At 40.1% G+C, this 11797-nt stretch overlaps 1 protein-coding gene across 1 annotated transcript; it reads left to right on the top strand.

Annotated features, from left to right (window-relative positions):
- Positions 1-1331: 1331 nt before the first annotated feature.
- Positions 1332-10040, top strand: LOC128685216 (uncharacterized). Its single transcript, XM_070082883.1, has 2 exons — positions 1332-1347; positions 8594-10040. The coding sequence occupies exons 1-2, from the start codon at positions 1336-1338 to the stop codon at positions 9827-9829; spliced, it is 1248 nt and encodes a 415-aa protein (XP_069938984.1). The 5' UTR covers positions 1332-1335; the 3' UTR covers positions 9830-10040.
- Positions 10041-11797: the final 1757 nt, after the last annotated feature.

An 11797-nucleotide genomic window follows, 5' to 3' on the forward strand; every position in this document is an offset into this window, starting at 1 on the left:
CGAAAAAGAGCTCAGGCGACGGTATGGGTTGATGCCGCTCTATTTAAAATAATCAAAGATAGGACTAAAAATGGAAGATATGAAAAAAAATCAGCTTAATGGCAGTGCGTATGACAACAACCAAAGGAACCAAAATGGAGTCTCATGCGGATTGAGACATACTGGCCATGGTTCTTACACCCGATGCCTCTGTTCACCTAGCAGAAAATAGGTACTGTTGCGGTGGCATCCTGGAGGGAGCTTGTCCTCCCTGATATGATCAGAGGTAGGATAGCAGCTCTAATCCTATATATTTCTTTTGTAAAATAAAATAATTAAAAACAGAAAGACTAACTATGGTGTAAAGTTAAGTTCTCATAGACCAATACATGGAGGGTACACCTGGGATGTTAATTTAATATTTATAGTTAAATCGAATGTCTTCTCTATCCTTCAAAAGTCAATTGCATTAATGCCCTTAAATGAAAATAATATAATAAGTATAAAAACTGGTATTCAGTAAAATCTACATGCAGTAATATAGGCAAAGAAATAATAAGGGTCATGCATGTGGAAGGCTGCTCGACATTGAAAAAGGGAGAGAGTCAAACAAGTGTAGAAATGTCATGTATTAATAGAATGAGAGCCAGAAACAAAAAGCAGAGAAAAAGATTGAAACATTGTTTTCATTTCACGGGAAGACTAAATGCTTAGTTCTAATAAAGTATTAGATGCATGTTAAACGCTGCGATGTAAGCATTTGTGGTTTTAATCTTTTAAACTCGGGCGCACACAACAGCTGTTCACCAACACTCAAACACACAAGTCGTTCAACAACATTCCGGTATACACAATAGCTGTTTACTAACACTGGGACACAGAAAAGTAGTTCAGCGACACAAAAGCACACATAAGTGAGCCTAGTCAGCAACACTCTTACATATGCAAGGGTCATTCAGCAACACCTGGGCAGACAAGAGTTGTTTAGCATCTCTCGGAAACACAAAAGCCGCTCAGCAACATTCAGATGAATGCAAATGCTGCCTATCAATACCCCATACATTGAGATCGCATTATATTATCGAGAACTAGTCGATGTTGGGTGAGATGTTGACCGTGGTCAAGTGACCCTGTGAGAATGCAACTAATGGAAAACGTGGGAGGGGCAGGAAAACGAGATATAGAAGACATGAAGCTGAAGCTACCTCTACCTCGTGAGACTGAAGGTTAACTCGTGAGACTGAAGGTTAACTCGTGAGACTGAAGGTTAACTCGTAAGACTCAAGGCTATCCTCTTGTGGAGAGAGCGCCGCTATATAAAGAGAGCATCGCCTGCCCTATACATCACACTCCACCATGAGGATCCTGGTGAGTGCTTCCTCAGCCTGTCTTAACGTCTTGTCTTTTGTGCTGTGGTGCTTCTCACTGCTGCAAAATAATACAGGAGTTCCAACAGTGTTGACGAGTCTGGTACAGAGAGAGTGGTGTGCGTCAAGACAAGTGAACGACATCCCCAGTGTGCTAGGTTACTGGGAAGTGACCTGAGACGAGCCAGAGACGAAGCCACGAGGCTCCCTCACCAAGCTGTCTAGAGTAAATTGATGCCACAAACTCTGGCAAAAACAGTTTCATGATGGCTTGAACACGGGTAAAGTAGAATTCATTGCAACACCTGTATCCCCTGGCCACGAAGGCATTAAGGTGCTAAACGGAAATTTCCCCCTAAGCTATCATTTGTGATTGATCCACCGTTGCCATAGAGTTCATTTTACTCATCAGCCGGATAAACTTGTGATTCAGGGTAAAGATTAGTAAGTAGTCCCGAAGAATTACCTTCAATTGGTTACCTGAGCATTTTTCCTTCAATTTCTTTGTTTATAATCTGAGAACGTCTCATACAATCTCCTTCGAATTTTGACCGCTGATACACTGTAACTCGGGAAAGGTTCTTGCTGCTGCTGGCATGTGCAGATGCTCTCTGATCAGTTTTGTACTGATCATTCCCGAACTTTGCATTTGTACAATAAATTGAGAATGTCTCTTCTGAAGTATGTATGAAGTATGTAGTTGCCAATCTGCTAATATTATTTTCAAAACAGTGCAGTCTTTATCCGCGAAATAACTTGGCTATGCTTCATCTGAACGGTTTCGATTTTTAAAGGTTGATGTATCTTGCAGACAGGATGGTATAGAAGATTAGGCTTTTTAGATACAAATTTGCCAATATTCCAGCTTAGTTTATAAACTTGGAACTGTTGGATTACGAGCATTAACTGGAGAATGATTCTTCTGATCAGTATTAAACTATCAGATCAATATCATTGGTAGAATTTGCAACATAAACAGATCTGATTCTAATCGTCCCAATTCGTGCGCACTCCACAGTTGTTCTGCAACACTCCGACGCACACAAAGGGCTGCCCAGCAATGTTACAAACATCCAGATTCCGGTGTAATATAGATAAAAAGATGACGGTGGATAACGTTGTAGCGGGGTAATGTAAGAACAAGATGAGGGAGGTGGGCAGGGCAGGGACGAGAGCAATGATAGATATGAGACTGAGGGTCAGATCGTGAGGTTCAAGGCTAACTCCTCGTGGAGAGAACGTTGGTATATAAAGACTTAGCTGACATCCCTTCATATCACACTCCACTATGAGGCTCCTGGTAAGTGCTTCTTCCAGACTTTTAATGTCTGTTCTTTTGTACTGTGGTGCTTTTCACTGCTGCATAATAATACGTGAGAACTAGCACTGTTGACGAGTCTGGTACAGTGAGAGTAGTGTACGTGAACACAAATGCATGAAGCCAAGTGTATGAAGAAGGTTATTAGTAGGTGACCTGATTCTGGTGCAAGGCAAGCGCACGAAGCTCACTCGTCCAGTAGTCTCCTGTACAGTGATCCCACAAATTCTTGTTTTAAACAAGTCTTTATGTTGACTTAAACCAGGGGTTACACTGGTGGCATTGAAACGCCTATATAACTGGGCCACTATGCTACCAATGTATTGGAGGGAGAAAAACCATCGGTTGTGATAGGCCTCAGTGTAGACTCAAAATATATTTTACTGAACACATGATCATGCTCGAGATTGAGAAATAAAGATTATTTGATATTCACTTAGCGTCTGTCAGTGGAAATTGAGGGTTCAACACTTTCTTTAATCTAACAATTCTTGTATTATATTATATTCTCTCAGAAAGAGATAAAACCGTAACAAAATGGCAGGATTTTTAAGCGACAGGTTTTTGGAGTTATGGCAACAAGAGTAATGGGTGAGAGTTGTGTGTCACAATGGTAAGACTAATGAGTGAAAAGTGCCCTGGGTTATGGTAACAGCGATAGTATATGAATTTATAACAGCAAGCAATGACTAAGATATGTACTTGAAAACAAGAATTGAGAAGCACTGCAGAAGGATGACCTATATGTATAACTTACCCTGAGAGAAGTAACGACACAGCTCCACTGACTTCAGTTGCTCCAAATGTGAAGGTCAACATGGTCACCAGCAAGATCTGTTTACCAGCTTTCGAGAATCACTTTCCATCCAGTACTGATTAGTGTCACACGGGAAATATGAGAGCATGAGGATTAAACAAAATAATAATAATAATAATAATAATAATAATAATAATAATATTATTATTATTATTATTATTATTATTATTATTATTATTATTATTATAATTATATTATTATTATTATTATTATTATTATTATTATTATTATTATTATTATTATTATTATTATTATTATTATTATTATTATTCCACTCCCAGCTTTACCACTACCAATCTTTTATTTTCTTCCTCTCTTCTCGTCCTCGTTCCTCTCGCCTAAATATACTGGCTCCCTCACTCTTTTATGTTAATCCTAATTGTTATAATCATAACCGTGATTTTTAAAGAGGTGGACCAGTAAGCCAGGGAAGTCCTCAGTCCCATGACCAAAAGTTCCAGCTGTGACTTAAAGGGTCTTATCCTGCGTCAGGATACTCTTGTCCTGTTTCCTGACAAACAATATACCTATCTTTTATGCTAGTGTGACTTTGTAAATGGTTCAAGTCGGACCTAAACATCGTCGTAAGCTCTCTTCTCCTATGTGCTGGTTATTTGTGTATTATTATTATTATTATTATTATTATTAGTTGTATTTGAACAACCACTAGTAATTTATATAAATTCTCTGAAGGGGCCCCATAGCTATAGACGTTTTATTTTGAATTTTTCATTTGATTTTTTTTTTTTTGGGTAATTTCAACTGTTTTTAGTTTATTCACAAAAATAATTATATAAAATTCACTTAGGCTTCTGAATTCTGGTTGTTGATCATCGTTCACATTTATATTGTACCCAGGAAGATTTTGCAGCAGAAATGCAACATTTACCATTATTATATAAAGCAAATTTTGGAAAACCAGAACTGAAACCTTTAGAATTACTAAATTTATTAACAGACTACAAACTTCGTAAGATATTTCCAAATGTTTATGATAGTTTGAGAATATTGTTGACAATTCCAGCTACAGAAGCGTCAGCAGAAAGATCTTTTAGCGAATTCAAACATATCAAAAACTATTTAAGGTCTATTGTGCGTCAAACCCGACTTGTTGATTTAGCAAGACTGAATCAAACATTACCAGAGAAACGGATTTTGTTATTAGAAATTTTGCAGAAAAAGAATTTATGGAACGTTTTTAAATTAGGCGCTTTTATAGTTATAGGTCAACAAAAATTTCCGAAATCTATAAATTATATATATATATATATATATATATATATATATATATATATATATATATATATATATATATATATATATATATATATATATATATATATATATATATATATATATATATATATATATATATATACTCACCTAAAATTGTGGCTGCAGGGGTCGAGTCATAGCTCCTGGCCCCGCCTCTTCACTGGCCGCTACAGGCCAGTGTGTGTGTGTTATTTGGTCATTTTGCTGCCCAGGACAAAATGCATTGGTGAAAGTTTACCAATAGTTTTATTGGACATCAAAGTCTCAATTTTGAGAGAGCCTCAGCCTGCCCCCAAGGGGCCCCAAAGCAGTCTTGTTCCTCCCTGCAAAATTTCTCTTGGAAGCCCTGAGCGATTAAAAATTAAATTTAAAATTCTTTATTTCTCTCTTTTTATGTTACAGTGTGAGGTTTACATATTATAAAATATTATTGCATATTATAAATTATTTATTACAAAGAAGGCCACTAGTATGCATAGGTAGGCCTAGGCTAGATTCAAAATTTTATGTTGGCAGTCATTAGTGTAAATTAGGGGGAGTCACAGATATCAAATAAGTGTTTTGTTTTGGATATGTGCACGCTAAGGTAGTTTTCAAGTTGTTGTTGTTGTTGTTGTTGTAATGTTCGTCAAGAGACAGGACAAGTGTCTCCTGACACGGGTCTTAATCGTGTAAATGCTTTGTGTGATGAGGGTGAACGAAGGGGTACTACTACTACGTTCTTACCTTATTTTTCTTAGCCGCAAAGTAAAGTACCTCCTTAACTGACCGTAGTGGAGTCAATAAGCCTCGAACATATTTACTTTTTCCGAGCGAAGTAGAAGATGGATCAACTCTGGCTCAGCAGTATGGTCACGTCAGGTAGTCTTTAAGACCGCGTCAGTCGAGGAATATACGACAATGTCTTGACGACCATAATCAAGGATACATTATCTTGGTCCTTCTCCAACTCGGGTAATTCAGGTATGTCAAAGATACACACTTCTTTTTCTGACCCACGACTGCTGACCGGGTAGTATTTCTCTAACGTTAAACTCCGTACTGGCGCAAATTAGATGTTAATTTTTTTTATATTCTGTTAGTTACATTATATATTGTCTTGTGGGAAGCGTTAATGACTATTTACAGTTAAATAAATTATAATTAATAAATTTATGGGGCAGCACTAAACCCGCTGGGGTCACACAGTGCTGAAGGAAATAGAAGGCAATCAAGTTTGATCCAAGGAAGAAGGGGAAGTCAGGTATGTTATAGCAATAAACCATATTAGCGAACTGTATATAATCTGTACTTTAAAAACAGTTACTAATGAACTCTTTTCTTCATTGTTGGTAACGAATAATCTTCCCTTAAACCTAAATGGATTTTAGTAACTTCAGTAGTAACATAACAAGTCGAATTTTAAGTGAAATAAGTGAGCTTACAGAAGGAATTCTAAATAGAATTATTACCACTGATTAACTAACAGACTGGACAAATATACGAATAAAAAAGGAATGTGTTTGTAAAGCAACCAGCGTGTCAGCAGGCCACCGCGGTGCTCCTCAGCTCACATGCTCGTGCAGGCCACCGCGGTGCTCCTCAGCTCACATGCTCGTGCAGGCCACCGCGGTGCTCCTCAGCTCACATGCTCGTGCAGGCCACCGCGGTGCTCCTCAGCTCACATGCTCGTGCAGGCCACCGCGGTGCTCCTCAGCTCACATGCTCGTGCAGGCCACCGCGGTGCTCCTCAGCTCACATGCTCGTGCAGGCCACCGCGGTGCTCTTCAGCTCACATGCTCGTGCAGGCCACCGCGGTGCTCCTCAGTTCACATGCTCGTGCAGGCCACCGCGGTGCTCCTCAGCTCACATGCTCGTGCAGGCCACCGCGGTGCTCCTCAGCTCACATGCTCGTGCAGGCCACCGCGGTGCTCCTCAGCTCACATGCTCGTGCAGGCCACCGCGGTGCTCCTCAGCTCACATGCTCGTGCAGGCCATCGCGGTGCTCCTCAGCTCACATGCTCGTGCAGGCCACCGCGGTGCTCCTCAGCTCACATGCTCGTGCAAGCCACCGCGGTGCTCCTCAGCTCACATGCTCGTGCAGGCCACCGCGGTGCTCCTCAGCTCACATGCTCGTGCAGGCCACCGCGGTGCTCCTCAGCTCACATGCTCGTGCAGGCCACCGCGGTGCTCCTCAGCTCACATGCTCGTGCAGGCCACCGCGGTGCTCCTCAGCTCACATGCTCGTGCAGGCCACCGCGGTGCTCCTCAGCTCACATGCTCGTGCAGGCCACCGCGGTGCTCCTCAGCTCACATGCTCGTGCAGGCCACCGCGGTGCTCCTCAGCTCACATGCTCGTGCAGGCCACCGCGGTGCTCCTCAGCTCACATGCTCGTGCAGGCCACCGCGGTGCTCCTCAGCTCACATGCTCGTGCAGGTCAGACAATGATAGACTTCGAAAATTAGCACAGTGCTTAATGTACTACGAGGGAGTTTCTTGACCACCAGAAATTACACTTCCTAATAATATTCAACTTTTTATCCAATTCAAAACCAGATTAATTGTTTAAGTTAACTTTCATGCGCTGATCACGAATCCGAACTTTTTAGTCTCTATCTCATAAGTTTCTTTTATTTTTTATCAATACTTTGGCTTTTTAATGCTGAAGAACTACGTGATGTATGTTACCTGACAATCACGGATATTATATTATTATGCATATATATTAAGAACGATGCATGCAATGACAATTTTTTTTATTAAATTATTAATTTATTGTAAGCTTATCTAAAATATATTTAGTTGGATTGGGCTAAACTAAATTGCACTTGTCATAATAAGGTTAGGTAAGTTTTCGAAGGTTTTTTGGTACAAAATTACTAATACTTACATTAACATAAAGGAAACAATATATCTTTAAACGTATTAGAGAAAATGTTAGAATATATATATGTATATATATATATATATATATATATATATATATATATATATATATATATATATATATATATATATATATATATATATACATGTGTGTGTGTGTGTGTGTGTGTGTGTGTGTGTGTGTGTGTGTGTGTGTGTGTGTGTGTGTGTGTATTTAACAAAATTAATAGAAATTTACATGTAGTCATGCAAGCATATTCATATCAGAGTTTTCAGGATTTTTTTTCGCTTGTGTTCAGTATTGGTCTGCCGCAGCAGTGTCTAGCAGTAGTCGACCCTCAAACTGGTCGTCAGGTTTGTCATATCACTTATCCATAATAGTTATGTCTTGGTAAAATCGTTCACTGTGGGGTTCTACTTCACAGAAACTGTAGGTGTTGGAGTGAAATTAAGTTCAGATTTGAGATTAGCTTTCCAAAATTAGTTAGAAACACATGTTTATAAACGTGTTCTGGAAAATTGTTGCCCATTATTATTGAACACAAACGTCTCACTTCCCTTAGTTACCAATTATGTTTAACATAGATCCAAAGATGTGTTGCCGACGGTAATGAAGACAATACTCAGGTGCAGAATAACCTTTTATTGTAAGTTTAGTAATTTTATTGTAAGTTGATAGGAGCTCTACATAGAGCGTCACACTAAAACTGCTGTACCTGTGCCATTTCTTCATTTTTCGTCTCTTAATTACACATAACTTATATTACATGTAATGCCGCACTTCTTAATTAAAATAAATGTAAGACAAGTAATATCTAGAGGAATTCTGCATAATCTGGCTCGTTTTTTTTTTAATTGTTGCAACAATTGTAAACGAAACATTCCTGTTTTGTAACTGGTATTTCTATGAATATAAATAAATAAACATTGATTTAATGCAGGAGTCTAACAAATTTTCATTTCTGTTTCAGATACTCGTTGCCTTGATTGCGGCGGCTGCCGCCGGCTCCCTTAAGGGCTATGGTATTCCATTACCTTCTGGACCACGTCTCTCCTTAGGTGGTTCACACGTCTCCAGTGGTGGTGGCTTCTCTGGTGGTGTCGTCTCCGGCGGTGGTGGCTTCTCTGGCGGTGTCGTGTCCGGCGGCGGTGGATTCTCTGGTGGTGTCGTCTCCGGCGGTGGTGGCTTCTCTGGCGGTGCCGTCTCCGGTGGTGGTGGCATCTCTGGTGGTTTAGCTTCTGGCGGTGTTGGCTTATCTGGTGCATCTGGGTTCTCTGGTGGCGCAGGATTCGCTGGTGGAGCAGGATTTTCGGGTGGCGCAGGATTCTCTGGTGGCGCTGGATTCATCGGAGGTGGCTGTGCAGATGGACAGGTCCGTCATGTGGGTGGAGGCTGCGTGACTCCTCAAGTCACTAGAAACTTGTACGTGTACAGTGCTCCACCACTGGCTCCAATCGTAGGACCACCACCAATTGTGCCTCCACCCAGGATAGAACAAAACGTTTTATTCATCCGTTCGCCAGATGTTGACATAGCTCAAGACCCCATTATTGTTCCACCCCCACAAACGAAAAATGTTGTGTACGTCCTCAACAAGCGACCTGAACTGGAGCAGAAAGTCGTCCACATCCCAGCACTTGAGCAACAACCTCCTGAAGTGTTCTTTGTCAACTATGCCGAAGGTGATAACCCGACTTTACCCACAGGAGAGGACCTCCAGTCTGCTCTCAGCTCCGCCGCTCATGGTGGTGGTGGAGTTATTGGTACCGCTGGTGGCATTGGAGGTGGCGTGGGAATCGGCGTTGGAGGCGGTATTGGAGGCGGAGTTGGTGGCGGCGTTGGAGTCGGCATTGGAAGCGGCATCGGAGGTGGCTTTGGAAGTGGCGTCGGAGTCGGTGTTGGGAGTGGAGTTGGAGGTGGCGTCGGAGTTGGCGTTGGAGGAGGAATTGGAGGCGGCGTTGGGGGCGGCGTTGGAGGTGGCGTCGGTGTCGGTGTTGGAGGAGTTGGAGGCGGTGTTGGAGTCGGCGTTGGAGGAGGAGTTGGAGGTGGTGTTGGAGGCGGGGTTGGAGTTGGTATTGGAGGCGGCAGCGTCGGTGGGTTTGGAAGTAGTATTGGTGTAGGATCTGGCATAGGCATTGGAGGAGGATCTGTGAAGCACAGTGGCTTCAGTGTTACCACCCCGTCTAGTCTATATGGCGCGCCATAAACGACACAAGAACACCTTTTTCTTCAGCAGAGGCTTCCACATTTCTGGACGGAATAACTTATCAATTTCATATGATTTCCAGCTTTGCAAATTCTCTTGCTCTTCATAACCTATATTTATTATATCCAAATAATGGATTTATATATTTCATGACAAATTCAGGTATCTGCCATTGTAAACCAAGGCTATATCAAATATATTCTTAATTTATGTTATTGTTTGATTCTTTCCTGGAACTTTAACCCAAATGTTGGTCATAAGGAAAATATTAACTGGAATCAGTAACAGTTACAAGACGTCCATCACTCTTGTACTTCAGGAATGGAGAAATTTATTTTCTCGTATTTCTCGTAATAGAAGCTTAATGGCATAATTATAGTCTTGCACGGTATCCAGTATGCATTAAATTTCTTCATCCGCACATGTTAGAATATCTCGATGGTTACACAAAATTTAATAAGAAAAAATATACAGCTGTATGAGGTTCCTCATGTTAGTCTACAGAAGTGCCTCCAAAGTGAAAGTTACATGGCATTTTCTGGCTGAAATAGCTATCGACTGAACCTAATCAAACATGAAGAAGCAAAATAACTACGAAAAACAAAGTGACCATTGCAAATATTGTGTTAGAAAGTGTAGCCAGTGTAAGTAATGCACAAGATGACCAATGAATTAACTGTGAGATCCAGTCTTATGTACGCAATTAAAGAAGCAACACGCTCACCAGTGAAACACAAGAATGCCAATAATACGAACAGATATGGCAAATCAACAACAGTAAAACATTTTAAATGCGATAATTCACTCTTGTACAAGCAAATGTTTCCTCGCAACACTCAGGGACGCGGGAGAAGTTCATTAATAGTTGAACAGGAAAAAATTATTCAGTAATTTTAGGCTAGTCAAGAGTCATTCAGGAACACTTGGATATGCAAGAACTTAATAATAACACCTGACAAGCAAAAATCCTTTAAGAAACATTCGGACACAAGATAGCCATTCAGTCCAGCAACACAAAAAACGTTTAGCAAGACCTGTGTCACAGTGTTCAGATTCACAAGACTTATTTAGAAACACTCGGAGGCAGTAATGTGAATACAGTTGTAAATATAAATGCACAGTGAGAACTCAAAGGAAGAGTATTTGATACTGTTGTATAAAGCTTTTCGTATTAAATACAATTATGACGTGCAATTGTAAATAGAAATTATATCATGTGTAACTGTGGAATGCGGTAACACAGAAAAATATCGTATGAAGTGTAGTTGTGAAGTACGAGACGTCGATAATAGTAGAAAGGCAACTCAGTAATTACAAGTTTTAAGGAAATCGACCTGAAAGTTTACCTCGTGGGCCAAATTTACAACTGTCGATTTCGCCAGCAGGAATTGAATATGATTATTACGGGAATGTAACCGATTATTTGGAAAAATAAATTATTATGAAGCACACAACCTGCATGGAGTAATGACATATAATTAATTACCAGCTATGCATACTGTACTGCGTTATTGTTTGCCTGGCTGTAAAACACTGCAAATGTTCGATAAATATCGAGATGAACATGAAAATGGAATATAATACCGTCAAGTTGATAAGTAAGAAACTATGTGAATGAAATGAATTCTGTAAGATTGGCTTTACAGCAATTTTCTTTTTTACTACACTTGTTGGCAATACCTGTCATGAGACATTTTATCTGCAGAAGGTTGTCCAAACAGTGTTGACAGCTAAAATGTCCCAGAAGTGACGCGTAATGCGACCACTGTCAAGGGCAGGTTAATATTTCCTCTTATTAAAATTAAAAATAACAAAAATTGAGCTAATGATAAAAGAAATTCTTGTATTAAAATAAATAACAACGGTGCTATAAACTACAGCATTGTAAAGCTAATAAGATCCTTCGAGAATATTGTTTACAAAATAAAACCCGTAACGAATGTTTCTTGAAGAAACATTAGCTACAAA

Source organism: Cherax quadricarinatus, chromosome 8, assembly GCF_038502225.1.
Source record: "Cherax quadricarinatus isolate ZL_2023a chromosome 8, ASM3850222v1, whole genome shotgun sequence".
NCBI lineage: Eukaryota > Metazoa > Arthropoda > Malacostraca > Decapoda > Parastacidae > Cherax > Cherax quadricarinatus.